The sequence below is a fragment of the Lissotriton vulgaris genome, chromosome 6 (assembly GCF_964263255.1).
Source record: "Lissotriton vulgaris chromosome 6, aLisVul1.2, whole genome shotgun sequence".
Classification (NCBI taxonomy): domain Eukaryota; kingdom Metazoa; phylum Chordata; class Amphibia; order Caudata; family Salamandridae; genus Lissotriton; species Lissotriton vulgaris.
The window spans coordinates 571,610,216-571,630,163 of record NC_141694.1 but is presented as its reverse complement, the minus strand read 5'-3'; the positions used below and the strand labels follow the sequence as shown (position 1 = coordinate 571,630,163).

General features: G+C 43.0%; 1 protein-coding gene across 1 annotated transcript in view; it reads right to left on the bottom strand.

The window, feature by feature from the left end:
- The window catches only part of CYB5R4 (cytochrome b5 reductase 4), a 1,096,982-nt gene that overhangs the window by 490,101 nt on the left and 586,933 nt on the right, over positions 1–19,948 (bottom strand). Inside the window, exon 9 of the mRNA XM_086926570.1 lies at positions 17,587–17,619. Coding sequence (XP_086782696.1) covers positions 17,587–17,619 — 33 coding nt within the window. The remainder of the gene's footprint in view (positions 1–17,586; positions 17,620–19,948) is intronic.

The window sequence follows — 19,948 nt, the reverse complement described above, 5'->3', positions numbered from 1 at the left end:
CCACCAAACAAAAACTAGAAGAAGCAATATCACATAACTTCCCCATCACTACTTAAAATCCAGATTAGGCTGCAAGATTAGAGTCACAAAATACATATTCAAAATAGAAAGGCCATTAAATAGTTCCTGGTGGTCAAAGTGTCTGGACAACATGTGTCTAATAACGAAGTTTACAAAATCTAAGTTCTTTCTTCGCAGTCTCCTTTAGTTAATCAACCATGAATGAAATCAATGTATGTCCCAGTGTTATAATAAAAGCACATGAAAGTTAATAATATGCTTCAGCCTCTGGCTGAGTCGTCTCTACTGTGCTATTCCACACCAATTATCATGTGACTGGATACGGAGTTGCTTCACATTCGCTGGAGTCAGTGGTCAGCTGAAGTCACCCAATGCATACAGTGTTGCACTATATCGCATTGTGGTTGCTATAATTCCATTCTTTTGATCCATGAACGTTCACCTACATTAGGAGATCAAGTTGAGTGCAGATCCTCACACTCAACTGCTGTTGCTGTTTGCAGGGTTGGATGCTCACCTCTGCTCAATTGTGGGTGTTTAAAGTCTTAATTTCACCAACCATGTGTGAGCAAAAGGCATGCACTGTCTTTTTCCTGGAAGTCTCAATGACAGGAAAGCATTTGATCCAATATTGGTGGGATATGTCAAAGAAAAATCTCTGCGAGATCTCCTGTGGTAATGTTGTGTGATCTCCCACTCATGGAAGTTAGAGGGAAGGTTGCAGTCCTGCTATTGCAATTGTTTCTGGATGTGGACTCCTTGATGCTGCTGTGGGCATCAGTCACACTTATTATTAGCTATAATGCCCATCCATATAGCTCCCCATTGACTGTCTTGTCCTCTCTCTGTCAGCATAGCATGTGGGATATTACCTACTGGGTGTCTGTCTTCTACTGCGTTTTTATCTCTGGCTTGACCGCGCAGCAGTCCGCAGATGTGTTGTTACCAATAATTTAACTTTAACATTTACATTAAGAGCCCTTTGGTTCCTCCCAAGAGTCATTATACTGGTGTTTTGGAGTATCATTCTATCTCCTATGGAGTCCCTGCATTGTAACACATGATGGACTATTTTACATCTACAAAGTACACTTATTTATTACACTATAAAAGTTTTATGGTATATGCATTGCTCACTTAAAAGTACAAAATGAGAACTGGGAATTATTATAGGGCAATTTTAAACTTACATATTGATGTTACTTGACCTAAATAATTGATTATTGTTGAGAGCAACCCACTTCCCTCAGTATTCTTTGTGCCTTTCTTGTCCTACTATTTCTATGGGCTGGTGCAGTGGCTCATTTATTTCCAGATTCTGCACGTAGCTGTGAAAGATATCTAGAAGCTAAGTTGCTGGGATCTGAATTCATGTAATGCGTATCAAGTAGCATTTCTGCAGCCAGATTTGCTGGTCCATAGCCATTCTCCCACTAGCTAAACATTCCTCTTCAGTAAAGTACATCGAGCACATTTCTGAAGTTCTGCTTGCAGACAGTGACAGCTTCTCTGATGTTTTTGTTTTTAGGTCTGGTGTAAAGACAGCTTTAGCTGTCTTTCCAGCCTCCTGTTTTTCAAATAATATCATACAAAAATACAAACACATAGAAGAGATTCTATTTAACACTCTTTCAGAATTGGTCTGCTGGCTTGCCACACAAATTATACTCCCTCCCATCCCAAGCAGAAGATATAGAGCAACAGAATAGCCCCCTCTAGCCACTGGATGCTTTCACTTTGATTGACTGCATTTTTCCCTTCTTTAGGTCGAGCCTAGGTAGTGCTTGAGCTGTCTCTCCGAGACATGTTGTATTCAGGCTTGTGGGCTTTAACTCCACCTTTGCTTTTTATCTGTTACTTCAGTTGCTCTTCAAAATATCTTGGTTTCTATTCGTTTGTTGCTGCTTCTTGTCCCTCCTTTCTCTAGTTACCACCCATGGAGCAGCGCCTAACTACTCGGTAGCCTTACATTGGAGAGCTTATCTGTTAGTTCAGGTGCACTATTTTTCTTTTAGTTTCCTTCTGTCTCGAGAGTGAGGTCTAGTAAGGCCTTGACAAACTGACTGCAGCTCCGGGAAAGAAATTCAAAGATTTAGCATTTGACTCAAGAGTGACCTTGAGTAACAACTAAAGGAATTATATACATATATATACACTTCACCAAATATCTTTATTTATTTCCTTGCATTTTGGTTCTTCCTGCCACAGCTAATTGCATAAGGCAGTGGGCAGTTTATTGGACAGAAATAATGCCAGTCTAAAGAACAAATTCTCAACAATACTGTGAAAGGCACTTGTCTCAACCTGTGATAGTAGTGATCAAGACATTTATGAAAAGTTGCAATATTCATACAGCAGCATATACCAGCATTGGCATTTTTACCTATCCTACTGAAATCAAGCATAATTTATTAGAGCAGCAAAAGTGGATATGCACATTTTTATGCTGAAGGGCCAGCCTCTCAACTTTGTAAGGAAATTTGAAGCAATTGCATCTTACTCAAGGTGGACATTTAGTAAAAACGTGAGTTATTGCAGCTTTGTGAAACACTTGTTAAGCAGTCTTCTTAAAGGCTTCACGTTGTTTCCTCTGATGCGAAAAGAACATCTAGTAATTACTTGAGGTATTGTAGCTTTGTGAAAGGCCAGACCAAATGATGTTGCCAATCCTTGTTTAGACAATGGTGTGGAATTGTGCTTTCCTCAAAAAATGCAATTTGTTTATTTATAGCACCAACTGAAAAGACGACGCCACTGGAGTTGGTGTCTGCCCTCCTGCTTTTTTTATTTGTACCTTTATCTTATATATTAGTAGTGCAAAGTTTTAAAAGTGTAAATGCCATCATTCCTCACTGAGTGGAGCATTTGGAAAATATTTTCTGTGAGAAGATCTTTTACACTTAGGATCCATTGGCAGGACTGTATATAGGGAGCAGTGAACGACAGACCATCTCAGTAGCAAGCGTCCATGCTTGAGCCGGCTTGCCTGCTGGTTAGTAAGCAACTGTTTCTAAGTAGCCAAGTGCCATTTGTCAGTGCATCATAGCTGAATATGTGCCTGAAACACAACCTGCAGGAAGAAGTACCTCACTCTTATTCACAATGAAATACAATGTGCTCAAGACCCACTAATCGGCCTCAAACACTGGTGGGTTTGGAGATGGTTATCAGCGGCTGGAGAAGGGTACAAATACGTCCTGTCAAGGAAATGGGTTTGTTCATTCCTAGTCCCAACTATACACAATCTTAAAAGGTAAGGCTTTTAGACATGACGAAGAATGTCTATCTTACTGCCCAGCAGCACTAGAGTAGGGTTTTTGTTTTTTCGTTCAAATTAAGCTTATAGAATTTTCCAATTGGGACTCTTCAATTGAGTGACAAAGATACCACTAATTTGGATTGTTTGACTACAAAATATATTTCTTTTAAGTCACTTGCTTAACAGTAAGGCTCATTAAGAGCTGGTATATAAACATTTTATCATTTTATTACATTTTTTAAACATATAGCAAAGACAGTAGCACATCCCCGAAGGTTCAATTGCTTTACAGTTTACACAGTACAATCACATATTGGGGGCTGCCCATGTGTGGCTGGCCATCTAAAGACGGCCGGCCAAAAAGACATGCACACTTTAAACAGTGCATTAGCCTACCCTTTTACCTGCTGTTGTCACTCAGCAGCAGCCCCGCCCCTGTCCTGATGCTCGGCTCGGGGGATGAAAAATAAAATGGTAATAATTTACCCGCCCCAGAATGAAATGCAACAGCCTTACAATCTGTGGGCAGTCTCTATCTGGTTCAGGCTCCCAACAACATTGAGGGAGCCCCCCCCCCCCATGTTGTGTAAGGCCACCAGCCTCCTAACCCCAAAGGAAGGGGGGAAATCCTGGTGACATATCAGAATTGTCACACTGCATGTAAAGGGGGTGGGCTCTAACTACTTACATCTCCTCCCTCTGAACACAGAACAACACAGCAAATCATTTTTAAATACAGCTCATTTAACATTTACCCCATACTTTCACATCCAACACATTTCTTAAACTAAAACATAAGGACAATTGTGACCAATTGCTGCACCCTTCCAAATATCCTAATTCTTCTCCACAGGGTGTGATTCTTGTCAATTATTGTCCTACTCCACCGCCATCCATGCCAAATAACTTCATTCTCTAGACTAGGACAGTATTTTGCATGTTATTCAACAGGGATCCCAATGACAACAGAGGCCCAGAACCCTGCTCTCTCTCCCCATTTTGAGATCTTCTTGGATGAGCAATCTAAGGGGCTGGTTGCATTTATTCCTGTGTGTCTGAGATATCTGCTGATTCTGTCCTCCTCCATTTTTGGTTTCAGAACACCCCTTTCAAGACCGAGAACCACTCTCTCGGGACAGAAGCAGCTTGTCTCATCTCTTAAGCCAGTTCCACACCTCCTGCATCTGCTCGACAAAGTGACTTTTCCCCTACCCATTACCAGTAAACTCACAAGGAAGAACAACATATCCTGGAAATTCATGGCCCTCAGTTTCTGATTCACTTCCACACAGGACTTTCTCTGTCGTTGTCCTTATTGATGTAAGCTGAAATAGAGTGGTTTTCAAACATCATTTTATCCTCAGGCCACCCTAAGGATGCAATCCCTATCTCTGTAATTGAGGAAGCAAACTACTAATGCCTGGGCGGGGCCAGGCACGGCAGGTTCAGGTAAGAGCGGCGGGGAGGAGCCGGTAGGGAGTGGACAGACGACTGGAATAGGGAAAATAAAATAAATAAAACCACTAACCTTGCGCCCTCCACATCGCTGACTCCAAGTCACAAACTTATCCCAGTGGCAGACATGTACAGATTTGGTTGAGGGACACCTGGCTGCCATTATGATGTTAATAACTTCAGGAGGAAGATCAAAGACATTCAACTGTCGCCACTCAATCTCCAAGCATGGAGTTGTAAGGTTGTGCAGGTTCAGGTGCAGATGCCGGCACTCATGCTGCAAGATGAGATCCTCCTGAATGAGCAGCCTGATCAGCGGATAGATACCCATGCCCAGGAATTCTGGATACCATATTCTTCTTGCCGAATATGGGGTCACTACGATGACTTGTACCCGGTCGGTCCTGAACTTCTGTAGAACTTGGAGCAATAGATGTATCGGTGGGAAGGCACACAAAAGCCCCGAGCTTCACTCTACGTTGAATGCGTCTCTGAGCTAGAGATGATGGTGGTGAAAAGATCGAGCTAGGGCTATCCCTACTCACAGAAAGGACACTGGAACACCTCTGGATGTTATATTATTTTAATTTGTAAGGCGCATGGCTACCCCAAGGGGTTTCCCGGTGCCAGCCTGGTAGGGAAGGAAGAAAGAGAAAATTACTGATTAAATAGCCAAGTCTTCACTCTTCTACGGAAGCTGGCGAAAATTGTCTATTCTCGTATTGAGCTAGGAAGAGAGTTCCATAGGGAAGGTCCAAGGAAGGAGAAGGACCTACCGCGCATCCGAATGAGTTTAATTCTAAGAATAGTGAATTTCGACTGTCCGGCAGAGTGAAAATGACGAGAAGGTATATAGAGTACATATCGCTCAAGGCTTTAAATTTAACACGATTCTCAACTTTTAGCCAATGAAGATCACGGAGAGAGCCGGCAACTGACATGGTCTTCAGGTTCTGACATAGTAGTCTGGCAGCTGCATTTTGCACCACCTGCAGGCTTTGTACCGTAGCTTTGTTAAATCCTAAATATAGAACATTGCCGTAGTCTAGCCTTGATGTAATCAGGGCTTGCACTACCGTTCTTTGAGCGGAGAGGGGTATCATCCATAGAATTTATTTTAACCATTTTAGGATGGTAAAACAGGTTGAGGTTACCTTCATGACTTGTTGTTTTATTGACAGGTGGTCGTCAATGATGAATCGTAGGTTACGAACTTGATGTACAGCTGAGGTAGGGCACCCATTTCAAAGGGCCAGTGTTGAGATCCCCAGAGATCTTGCTCTTTCCCTAGGATCATGACTTCGGTTTTGTCTCCAATTAATTTGAGTAAGTTGTTCTGCATCCAACACTCAATTTTCTCAGGCCAGCCTGAAGAGCAGATGAGTCAGATCCCTTGAATGATGTGAGGGAAAAGATTATCTGCGTGTCATCAGCATTGGAAAATAGGGAAAGCCCGGACTCTGCTGCAACATCTGCCAGAGGACGAATGTAAACATTAAACAGCAAAGGACTAAACATTGATCCTTGGGGAACTCCATAGGGTGATAGATGGAGTTTAGAACTTGCTGAGGTAGAGAAAACCTGAAAAGTGCGGTCAGTTAGGAAAGAATGAAGCCATTGTAGGGCTGAGCACCCAAGGCCCAAGGAATGCAAAACTCTCAGTAGAACAGCGTGAGACACCGTATCATAAGCAGCACTGAGGTCGAGTAAAATAAGTTCCACTGTGTTGCCTTGATCTAGTCCATGCATCTGCATTTCGGTGACTCCGTAGAGAATCCTGCTTTAAAACCCGACTGAGATGGGTGAAGAAGGCCCTGGGACTTGACAAAAGATGTCAACTGGGAATTAACATGTTTTTGAGGATCTTAGAAAAGACCAGGAGCAACGAAATGGGCCGGAAGTTCGATGGCATAGTTGGATCTGTGTTTTTTTGTTTTTTTTCAAAAGAGGGAGCACCATGACATGTTTCCATTCCGGAGGAACAAAACCTCCCTTCAAGGAGGCATTGAGGAGGACCATAATCAGCAGGAGAGTGGGGTGTTTTGCTGTTTCATCACAGACATAGGAAGAAGGTCACAAGGGGAGCATGATTTGATGGTTGCTAGAAGTCGGTTGAAAGCGCTGCATTCCAAAAGGGACCATGCTTCCAGCTTAACAGAAGATTTGACATTACAGTGACTCTGAGTCACCCCAACACTGGTAGCATAAGGAGTGGTGTCGATAGTGTGTGAAATATTTACCACATTTCCACTGGTCAGTGCAGAGTATATTTTTTTGACTTTATCTACAAAGTAGAGGGGGAGGTTCTCATAATGCGTTCTAGTTAGAGTAAGCGGGCTGGACTGAGTATTAGACCCGGATAGCTCTTTAACCACCTTAAAAAGAGTTTTAGGGCAGTTATGAGCTTGAGAGATTTTATGAGAGACAAACTAAGCACGAGCTGCTTTGCAAAGAGTGTGATAGTCACTTAGAGCCTTTTTATGGGCCATCTTGGCATCTGTCTGGTAGTGTTTCATCCACTGCTTTTCTAGAGTTTTTCATCTAGATTTTTCAGTCTTAAGCCTCTTGGTAAACCAGGGGGCTGGCCACCGATGGTAGCCGAAACACTTTTTGGAAAGAGAAATCCAGCATTGTATAGAGCCAAGATATGAAGTAGCAATCTTTTTGATAGCTGGTCTGGAGTCAGCTAAAAATGGTTTAAAGCTTCTACATCGAGCTTGGTCCAGTGTCGAACTTTAGGTTTCGGTCCAATGGTAACTACCGGGGGGCAGGATACAATTTTCAACAGAAGGGTAATTGCGAAATGATCGAACCAACACAGGGGAAAAGCAGGGGAACAGATAAGATCTGACAAATTGGAGAAAATTTGATCAAGCAGGTGACTTGCTGCATGGGTGGGACCTGAATTACAGAGTTGAATATTCATTGTTTAGAGATCAGCAATGAATGCCACACTTTTAGTGCACGCAGGGTCATCTCAGTGAAGATCCAGGTTGCCCAAGATGGTGAAATTGGAAGCATTCAAAACATAAAGGGTTATTAGGTCAGGAAACAACAGTACCCAAGGTCCAGCTTGGCCCAGAGGATGATACAATAGTATACCAGACATAGTGAATCTAGGTTTTAAGCATAAGTTTAAATATGAAGAGTCATTGACAGATAGATCCTCACAGTTGCATTCAATAGAACTTTTGTGGATAATAGCAATGCCACCTCCCAGCTTTAATTTCCTATCCTTCCTGGAGCTGGAGTAATTAGTAGGGAGTACTGCTGCCACATCGGGCCCTGAACTATCATGTAAGCAGGTCTCTGTTAGAAAGGCGGCATCAGGTTGATTATTCATTAAAAGATCGAAAATATCAGCTCTATGCTTCAGGAGCGATCAACAATTGATGCTGTAGAATGTAAAATCTTGATGTATTAGAGGTGTGCCTATATGCGTAGTCTTCCCTAATAAATCAGAGTGCTTGGGAATCCCAGGTTCATTGTTTAGGGTTCGGACCCTACCAGCGTGATCATTGTATAGTGCGCATGAGAAAGAGAACCTACAGTGCTGGTAGCCCGAGCAGGATTTGTCTAATGCAATCGTTTGACAGTTGGGAGCAGGGGGCCGACAAAGTTCTAACAATTGTTTTGTGGTGTAACTTCTTCTCATAGCATTGAATTGACCAGGGGTCGTGGCACCTGGTCCCAGTCGGATGTGGACGGGCCCAGACAGGCCATTAAGTAGTGGTCTGAGGCGAGACGCCGCACAAAAGCTGGCCTGCTAACTGGAGCGGAACGCGAAGCACAACAAATATGGCCTCCTAGGGGAGGGGTCCCATCGTCTTAAGTGCGAGTGCAAAAGATTACAAAAAACACACAGCTCAGTTTGCAATTAAAAATATATAAGTATAACACACTCAGGACGCAGGACAAAGTAGAAACAAGGATTACAACATAAAAACAGATTCTTCTTCTTCTTTTTCTTCAAAGAAACTTTATTCGGTTTAAATTGCAAACCACAAAAGTTACACGAACAAATACATCAAAGATAAAAATTCATTATGTAAGATAATATCAGCAGCAATAACCAATCAGCAATTAATTTGAAACACTAGATGGAAAATTGTTACGATACATTGAAACGGACCAAAAAAGTGACAGTGCATTATTAAAGTGACCTCCATAGCAGCATACAATTAATAAATAATTTATTAAAATGTTAAAGAATTCATTACAAGTCCATAAACTTCCTAGACTTAACAGCTAATTTTAAGAATTCCACTATAAAAATTATGCAATCTCCATTCAGTAATTCTAGGTACATCATAGCTGGCCGAACCTGACCAAAATTAAGTTTTTTTAAAAGAGGGACCAGATAGCGTTTGCGTGGGAATTCATACAATTTACATAAAAACATAAAATGCAGCATATCCTGCGGAGACTTTCCGTCGCAGCCGCAGGGAACTCAAGTCAAGTCAGGGACATTTTTATAGCGCACAAATCACATCCTGGGAGTCTCATGGCGCTGCTTTACTATACTATACTTTACTATAAATAAAACATTTTGGTCTTACAAGCAAATGATGAAACAAGTTCATACGAAACCTGATTAGTATAAATTTCTCATACGTGGACAATGTACCCAAGAGTTAAGGCTCTGCTCTTGGTGTTGTTTTTAACATAATATATGTCCAAACGCAAGGTTTCTGTACCTCTTTAGCTTCCCTTGTCAGTTTTCTTTCTAGTAGGAAGGCCGTTTTTGTTGCCTCCACGTCTCCCTTTTTGAGACGTTCAGGGTTGACAAATAACTCCCCCCGCCCTAGACCTACAAGACCTTTCCTGATGTAGTTAAACCATGGTACTGGGGTCGAATTGTCCAATGACAGGCAGTCTTTTAGGATCATGTGGGTCAAGGGGATATCAGGGTTTAACCACGTTTTTAACCAGCAGGTCAGAGGGTGCAGGGAAAATACGTCACTAACAAACTGGATCCCCAGTTCCTCATGGACAGCTAGGTTTGATGTTCCTCATGGGACACACAATAAGTGTTTCAAAAAGCGTTCTCCGCAATTTGTAAACAGTCTCCCACGTTGTACCCCCATATTTCACTGCAATAAGTTGCAGTAGCCACGGATTCAGCCTTATAAAATTGCAACATAGCTCCAGTGGGCTTTTTCCCCAGTTTGGATGCAAAATTAAAGATTGCTGCATTCACCCTAGCAATGTCCCCTTTCTTTTTCAAAATATGAGGGCCCCTTTTCAGCTTGTTATCAAAAAGGACCCCTAGATAAGAGAACGTGCTAGTGAGGGGAATTTTAGCGTCTCCAACTTTAAATTGGAAATTCTTTTTTGGAGGCAGCACTACCTGCATGATGTAGGATTTAGTGTTATTTATTGTCAAATCCCTGTCTGACATAAAAGCATCAAAGGCAGTTAAAAGTGCTTGTAGTCCCCTTTCAGTCCTGGATATGAGGACCGCATTGTCCGCATATAACAGGACCGGAATCCCACGCCGGCCTACTCTGGGGCAGTCAGCCCCCAACCCCCTCAAGACGCTATCTAGATCATTAATATAAAAATTAAACAGAAAGGGAGCCAAAATACATCCTTGTCGGACTCCCTTTTTAATATTAAAATCCTTTGTGACACTCAGGTCCTGAGAGAACCTGGTGTTTGCTTTAGTGGACCTGTGAATGTCTTCTAAGAAATCTACAAATCTCAACCCCCATTGCCCTCATGGACTGCCAGAGCTTCTTCCTGTTAACACAGTCGAAAGCTGAGGACAAGTCCATGAAGGCAAGGTGAATAGTCCCCTGATGAACCACTGTGGACTTTCTCAGTATCAAAAAAAGATTGAGGCACTGGGCAATGGTGGATCACCCCCTACAGAGCCCATACTGAACATCGGACATGATCTTATTGTCCTCTGCCCATAATGAAAGTCTCTGCAGGAGAAGCCTCCCCACTACTTTCACCACAGAATATATAAGTGATATGGGTCTGTAACAGTGCGGGCTACTTTTGTCCCTTTATTAAAAAACGGGGACTATGGTAGAGGTCGCCCATGACTGATGGCAGCCGTGTTGTGCATCAGCGTTGAAAACAGACTTCAATATTAGAGCCCAAAAAGAGGGGTCGGACTTAAAAAGATCTGGGGGAATCCCATCGGGACCAGGGGCTTTGCCAGCTGTTAAGCCTGCAATACCTTCCAATATTTCACCCCTCCCAAACTTTATCTCTATAACATTGGGGCCAGGTGACGTCCTATCGTTCTGCTCAGAGGAACAAGCAAACATCTGCTCATAGTGAGCCTCCCATTCCTCCTTAGATATATGACATTCAAGTCCAACCCCGCCTCCTGATCAAAAAGTGGTTTATTTAGCACGCTCCAAAACTTCGAGCTATTGCTGAGGGTTTCAGGGTCCACTAGCTCCCTCTATGCTTCATCCCTTAAAGCTCCCTTTCGTGTAGCTAAAGCTGCCTCATATTTCCTGCGACACACTGTAACGTCGGCTTGATCTCTGGGTTTGATAGCTAAAACTTCCCTCAGCCTTTTTGCTGTCTTCGAGCAGTGATGATCAAACCATCTAGGGCCCACACGTGTTTGGTTCTTGGCTGGTGCAGATAGCAACCCAGTCACCTTTTCTGTAATAATGCAATCAACAAGAGAGAAAGGGTCAGAAGGCCACCCTTGTACCCCTTAACAGTAATAGATTCAAATCAACAAAAGAGTGACGAAAATACTTTAAAAGAGGAAAAAAGGTCATAGAATAGTTTAGTTTCTACCACCAAAACAAGTTCAAAGACAGCAGGGAGGTAAAGTTAGCATGCATTGTGAGAAAAAAAGAACCCTCAGGCACCAACTGAAAGTCGGTTGCCAGTTGTCTTCATTGGGTCCTTATAGAAAGAATAGTATCAAAAGTGTAGCGAAAAAAGTGAATTAAAAGGAGTGTGGACTACTCCCCAAACCAGAACATTCTTTTAATAAGGGGGTAGTTCTAACTCCATTAAAACCAGTGAAATAGCGGACGTATAAATGGTTATGTTAATTTGAACCATAAAGTCCTATAGATCAACAAAGAAGAAGAAGGGTCAATCAATAAAAGTCCCATTCCTGTGACCCTTAAAAGTGGGCACCATGAATCTGGTATGGGGGTCCAATATAGCCATGGTAGATGTCAAGTCTAGGTCATTAAACTGTTCCCTTCACCCGAGTGCTCAAAATTAAATCCATGCATTCGAGGGCAGCTCAGCTTAGAAATACATGTCAATGACGGGTTGCAGCATGGATGAATATTAAAATCACCTACAACCATGAGGTTATGTAGGCTATGACTCATGGAGTTATTAATAAAGTCACTCAGAGCCGTTATATTGCTGTTATCGGGGTGGGGGGAAATCGAATTATAAAAATGTATTAAATCCACCGATGCAGGTCCCCCTACGTATTGTTAGTGCAAGGATACCTGAATGTGAAGATGGTACTACGTGGATTTCACATGCAAAAGTTACGGAAACATAGATGACCAATCCCCCCCTTGGTCTCCCCCTATTAGATGCTATGGCTGGGACAAAATAAGCCTTATAGCCTTCTAATAAGAGGTCACACTCTACTGACCAAGTTTCCTGTAGACAAATTATCAAAAATTGCTTCACATAGGCTATCCATCTGGGGTCCCCTATCTTAACAGCCAACCCTGCTATGTTCCAGGAGAAAAAATTGTTCAAACTCCCCCTTTGTTGCTTCACCCCATCAGCTCCTAATGTGACCTGCCACCCCCCAAAGGTACTGTTTTCCTGAGTCAGTCGCAGGCCTCCATGCCAGACAAAAGTTCGAATCTGTTATTTACTGGCACTCTATACCCGGTGTCACATTGCCTATTCAGGGGTAACTGTGGTGTCATTAATGGAACAGGATAATGTAAAGATCTCAGTCTTGACCAGCCATCCCCCTGATAGAGTTCCTTCATGTCAGATCTCGACAGGTCCCTCTGCGATAAGGGCCTATAAAAGAGGTAATAATTTAATTGCGGTGCCCATTAATGGCTGGGGACTAAAACCCCTTGAAAAGATTCGGCCTGCAGTATAGGGGTTGTCAAAATTAATAATGATACAGTCTCCCGTCCCTTGTTTACTGGATCTACCGATCCAGTTGACCCTGCGTGCCATAATTATATGATTAGTTAAATTGGCTCCATCTATAGTGTTCTAGGAAAACAAAAACATTACTTTGTTCATCAGTTACCCATAATTTTCACTCTTTCCTGGTGGGAGGGCAGGAACATACCCCAGTATAACTACATAAGGGCTGATTCTGGCGGGAGATCAATAGTTGATAATCTTGAAGGCACGTAAAACCCCTCCTCTGGCCTCATATTTAACTGCGGCAAAGCAGAGGCGCTTCTAACATTGGAAGATTGTCTTAAGTCTGTTTTATCTCCAATAACCACCCTGGGACTACTTGAGCCCCTTATTTCCTGGGGCCTGCTTTTAACGAAAACTGACGCATTATCGGCTTCCTCGCCGCTATTCCGCCCCACTCTATCATTCACAATCGGCACTTGGGTTTTGGTCTTTTGTAAGTTCGCTGTATCTGTGACCTTCGATAAATTAGCCAACATCAGTTCTAAATTAGATAACCTTGATTCAACCCCACACATTTTTTGTACTATAGGTTCTAAGAGGGTATTTACCATGGTCTCTAATCTTCCCGAGAAATCCCATTCTGCGAGACCAGCAGACGGTACCCCACCATTAATCTGATCATGGTTGGTTAAATCTCTCTGCGTGGCATTACCCATGTCATGTATTTCTACCACTGTCACCCCTGTTTGCCTGACACTGGATGCCCGGGTTGTCTGGATCCCCGGCTTTTCTTTAGTACTGACTTTCTTGGGGCGGGTAGTTACTGCTTTTTGTTTCTGCCGTAACAATAAAAATGATTAAGATAAACTTACATATATAAAATAGGAAATGTAATTGGCACCAAATACCATTAAGTATTAAGGATTTTGAGCTATAAGAATTACCTAATGAATAACTTAAAAACCAGTCAATCACCTAGGATATAAACAAATATGAAATAGCTGTTATACCAAAAATATCTTAAAGGCTAGAGCCAGAGGCAATGTCCCGCTATTATTCCAAGCCGCTCTTCGCAGAGTGTCCACGATTGTCAGTGTTAGGCAGGACATATATTACAAACCGTAAACTATTTAAAAAAATAAAATGCCCCAAAGCCTTTCTCACAAATCCACAGAAGGTTTTAAGAATTGAAGTATTAAGAGGGGTGACCCGGCCCGGCCTCAAACGGCCTCTGACGGGCACGGATGGGCCTGCCTTTGGCCCGGGCACGCCCTCGAGCGTCCTGTGCTGCGGGTGGGTTGGGCCGGTTATGAGGGCCTCAGGCATGACTTCCCCTGCGCCTTGCGGGGACTTCTGGGGCTTGTAGTCCTTAGCAACCCCATCAACACGCAGCGTCGTTCCCCTCACGGCTGGAATGGCGTTTCCGGGCTCCTGGCGTCTCCGGGCTCCTGATCCTGGCATGGTGAGGTAAGGTGGTGGCGCTGTAAAGAATTAGGTGTCCCGCGCTTTGGGAGGGCCGGGCCGGTTATGAGGGCCTCAGGCGTCACTTGCCCTGTGCCTTGCAGGGACTTCTGGGGCTTGTAGTCCTTAGCAACCCCACCAACACGCCGCGCCGTTCCCCTCACGGCTGGAATGGCGTCTTCGGGCTCCTGGCGTCTCTGGGCTCCTGATAAGGTGAGGTAAGGTAGTGGCGCTGTAAAGAATTAGGTGTCCCGCATAATAACAGAATTTTCTTTTTTTATGTGATTCTATCAATTTAAATGTGCAAAGATAGCAAACAGGTAGGAGAGGAGCCTACCAAGAGCTGCACATCCGCTCCAGGGGCTTTAAAGTAGTGGTCTGAGGCGAGACGCCGCGTAAAAGCTAGACCGCTAACTGGAGCGGAATGTGAGGGACAACAAAAATGGCATCCTAGGGGAGTGGCCCCGTTGTCTAAAGTGCAAGTGCAAAAAGTTGCAACTGCCACTCATGATCGTCACGGTGTCGCCGGCTTAGTTAATTGGCTCCAGTGTTCAGATAACCTGCCAGGTGGTGTGTCATCAGAAAAATCCCTGAACAGTAAAGCCACTTCCAGAGAAACAAAGCCTCCTGGCACAGGGTCTACGACCCAACCCCACCCTGCTTGTTGCAGTACCACATGGCAGTGCTGTGGACTGTGAGCACCTGCACCAGCTTCCCCTTGATGGAGGGCAGAAAGGCTTTCAACGCCAACTGAATAGCTCTCAGTTCCAGAACGTTGACATTGAGCTGAGCCTTCACTGGTCAACCCTGAAATGATGCATCAGTGACCACTGTGAACTCTGGATAGGGTGAGGAGAGGGGTCTGCTGCTGATCCAGTCATGGTCCCACAGCCACAACTGCAGATGTTCAGCAATCTCCTCTGAAATCTGGTCCAGATCGGAATGAAGCCCCTGGATCTGTGCCCACTGGGACCTATGCTCGAACTTCAGAGCCCATGAATGTCATATGGTGTGCTTTACTAGCAGGACACAAGAGGCTGGGCGACCCAGTCTTTAACAACCAGTTGTTGAGGTAGGTGAAGACTGGAACCCCTACCTCTGAAGATGTGCTACTACCACTGCTATCCCTTTGTGAACACCTGAGGGGTGCTGGGAAGGCCAAAAGGGAGCCCATCAAACTGAAAATGCTCATGGCCTACCGTGAACTGCAGGTAAAACCTGTGTCTGGAGAAAGGACATATGGAAATAACGATCCTGCAGGCCCAGCCCTACCATCCAGTCACCAGTGTCGAGAGCAGACAAGACCTAGGACAGGGTGAGCATGTTGAACCTGTTTTTTCTTAGAGAGGCATTGAGAAGGCGAAGGTCTAAAATGAGATTTCTGCAGCCTCAGAGTCATCTTCACTGTGATCCAGGACAGAGGTTGAAATTCTGAGCTAACAGCCCAAATATCTTGGATTCTCCATTTCAGGGAATAGGCGTGAAACAGCACCATGTCCAAATGGCTCAGAAGAAGGGGAGCATAGGCAGAGGAGTCAGTCGCAATCACTAAAGGCCTTAGAATTGTGGTCCGACCCCAGGAACCCCATACAAGCCTCATGTGGCTCAGTCAAACACATTTATTTGCAACTTTCCCCACATAGTTAAAACCCTGTACAATTGGGAGATGAGTCTTCTCTTGTACATTTTTTTTAGTAGAAGGGTTAGTGGAAGTGTCTGAAAGAGATGAGGGGTAGCTTCAGATTCTCATCTGTTGGCTCAGAAAAAAAGGAACTAACAGCATTGTGCTTGGGTGGCACCCATATTGGCACACACACATTATGTTTGGCACAGAGCGACCTCAACACAAGTAATCTGGCCAACCTGTCAGTGCACAGGGGTTGTGTTGAAGATTTTCCAGATCCAGTCTGATGCCTGGGGAAATATTCAAAAGGTGAGGAATGTGTGGTTATAAATATATATCAAATAAGGACACATAGGCAAGGGAAGGCTTCCCCTCTTAAATTCTCATTAACATGATCAGTAGCCCTTCCAGAGACCAATGGGCTAGAAAAGGGCAGGTGGCTACGCCATAGCATTAAGGGGACCCTCTGTTAACGCTCCTTAATCTGACCCATTACAAAGGATCTCAGGAACGTTTTAGAGGAGCCCTGCAATTCACATCTGCTGCCTGGCTCTTCTTCTGCCCCTTCACATGAGGCATCACTAAAATATAGCCAATACAAAAATAATTCAAAGATGCTTGTTGCAATATGGGCTACCCATTCTTCATACATGCATCTTCAACTCACATAAAATGGTACACATGCACAACACCCCTGTCCACATGAAAGGGAAAAAGACCCAGGTGCAGGGACTAGCAGACGACTTTTAAAAATACAGGCGAGGCCTGTAGGTCACTTGTTCTAGCAGATCACAACAAGTCCAAATGCCTGCCTCCTTTTGAATTCATATTGCTACCCCCACTGTGGGTCCTCTACAGCCCGGGGAGCTGAGAACAGCCATGCTTCCCCAAAGGAGGATACACATGATGTGCCTTTCCAACCATCTGATCCAGCTCTGGGTCTCAAACCTTCTCACACAAGATACTTCCAGCCCAGACACATGATAGATGTGTGTGCTGAGGCTGGGTCAGAAAGCTGTAGCTTGCTAGGGTGACTTCAAGGCAAGGCGCATACTCTCCAGAGCCATGCAGGGAAACTTTCTTCATTCCAACACTCTCTGCTTAATATCTTCTGAAAGCAAAGAAGGTATGAGGCGTTTGTATACCCACCACCTCAAAGATGTCTCACCAGATCAAAATGCTATCAATCACCTCATCAGCCATGTCCATCCCCCACACAAACCAGGTCATTGGTGAACATATTCCAGCATATTCCAGAATAGGTGCAAATTGTACCAAAGTAAAATGGTAACCTTCTATCTTTTTTCCACTAGAATTTTTGGCATCCACTCTTTTGGGGCTTTAACCAAAACTCGGGGGGTCGTGGAGGTGCACCGTCAGTGCTCTGAAATTAAAGCCTATGTTTGTGGCTGGAAAATAGCATTTCCGGAATTCAAGAACTGGGGCACTGCAGAAGACAAGCTCCGAATTATATTCAGTTAGATGAACCACAAGTGAATGCTTTAGAAACAAACCGTCAAACAAGCTAAATTTGTCCAATATTAATTTTCACTTAGAAATAACAAGAGGCATAATGTCAAATAGCTTCTTGTGAATGAGCAATAAAGAGAAATGAGAATGTATTGTAAATAGATTGATACAACAATTTCCAAATTAAACTGTACCAGAGTATGTACGCTTCAAAAATGTCACTTACCATTGATTTCCTCCAGAACAGCGTGTTCCAGTTCTACAAAAAAGTATAATGGAAACAAATTTAACAGGGATTCCAGAAATTTACCCGCAGCACATTAACCAAATAAAGCGTATTTTTAGTTCAATTGTGACTGATAAAATGTTAATACATTAAGGATTAGAAACGGAAGATTGTGAGCAGTAAACAGTAAAACATGTTTGTTGTACGAAATTATTTATGTGATGCTGTAAAAGCAGTCTACTACAGACTGCCAAATACCAGTACCAGTGACCCATACTTACCATTTCAGTCCACACAAATGGGGCAATTTGAATTATGCCATGTAACCCACAGCTATAAGTGTTAATCTTTTGTTCAATCGTTAAACACTTTGGTTTGGGCTGTTTTTAAAAATAGACTGCAAATGCATCATGTGGTAGACTGTCCTAAATATGTGCCGATGCCATGCTCTGTCAAACACTGGCAGAAATTAAACACTGGTTTGAGGATTGGCTATCCAAGTCGTCCATACATAGGATATACCAATACCGCTCACCAGTCCCCCACAGGCGGCTTCCAGATTTTAGCAACAAAAATTAGAACGTTGTTGAAAAAAGGAGATCAAGCTTTTTCTGTGACAGTTTTTTCTCTCTTTAGTTGTGCATATTACAAAAAAAGACCTTCTTGGTAATTAACTGTGATGCAGAATGGACCATTTGAGAAACCCGAAGGCTCCTCACATATTGCATTTCAGCCTAAATGGCCTTCAGGTAGGGGATCAAAGCAGTAGTGCAATTTTTCAAAGAATAGAAAGGAGCACAAACAGGAGCCATGAAGACAGTGCAGCATGTTTTGTTCCATGAAGACAGAGCAGTATGTATTGTTTAAGATCAAAGATAGGCTGCTTCAAGTCAATAGAATCTCCTCCGAATACACAGAACTTATTTTCTTTAGGTCAAAATATCTATTCTTGAAATTGAAGGACAAATCAAATGGCACCACTTTAAAACAGCATTATCTGAGGCTACATGTATAGTTTGACATTTCCTAATGGAAAACACACTAAAGTATCATTCAACATGCACTACGCTTAAAAACCTGTGCATTTTACTTTGTGCAGAGATTCTATGTTAAATGGTAATTTCTTTAACAACAAAAAAGAATATATATATATATATATTCACTAAAAAAAGCATAGATTTCACACCAGTTATAGTTAGCTGAACATTTTACTCATTCAAAACCATTGAAATTCCCACATTATAGTTAGTTAGACTCACTATAACTCGAGCGCCCGCAATCCACTGCTGATGATGCCACATATTACATCCTTCATGACATGGTCAGTCACTTCACTGATGATATCACTGATGACATCTCAAATGACATCACTGATGTCATCACTGATGACTTCTCAATTGACATCACTGATCTCATCACTGATGACATAATTCATGTGATAATACAATGCACCTCCTCACACTCTAATATAACCTTTGATACACCCAGTGTTAAATACAGACTACCATTGTTGAAACCATTGACACACCAATACCAGTTACTACATACGCACTCACTGATTCCTAGGTCTACACACACATGCACTCATTCACCCATAGAATCACTCATACATACAGTCACTCTTCAATACAACACTATCATATGCACTCATACACCTATACAGACACTCACACACTGCCACTCATCCATGGAGTTACTCACACACCTAGTCAGTCATGCAAAGAATCAATCACACTTCCATTTCCTCAACTATACAGTTAGACACACAACACCTTACTTATTCAAACATATACTAACACATACTTACTCTCTTATACAATCACTGATACAAGTACACAATGATCCATATAGCCACTCGCACATTCACTGGCTCTCATGTATAGTCATTTATATATGCCAACTCTCACATGCACTGTGTTTTACATATGTACTTACTTTGACATGTAGCACTGAGATATCCATTCACTCACCAACACACCCATGCATAAGTCAACCGCCCATATAGCTGTTTCCACATGCACTCTTGAACTCATACACCTAGTGAATCAACTGCTCACACATCTATGCACAGAGTCACACACCTCCCAGCCACCCACACACACACTCAGTCTCCCATTCAAATACTTGGGCAACCAATCAATAACCGTTATAGCCACTCATATAGCTACTGATCAATACATGCAGCAGCTTACACAACAACAGACATACTGATGCACACATTCAGACAGTTTAGTCACTAACCCATGCATTTAGTAAGACACATTTAATCACTCACTCATATAGTCAGTCACGCACCTACTAAATCCTTCATCCAGACACTTATACATCCACTCATTCTTCAATATGTAAAACATATTTAAAC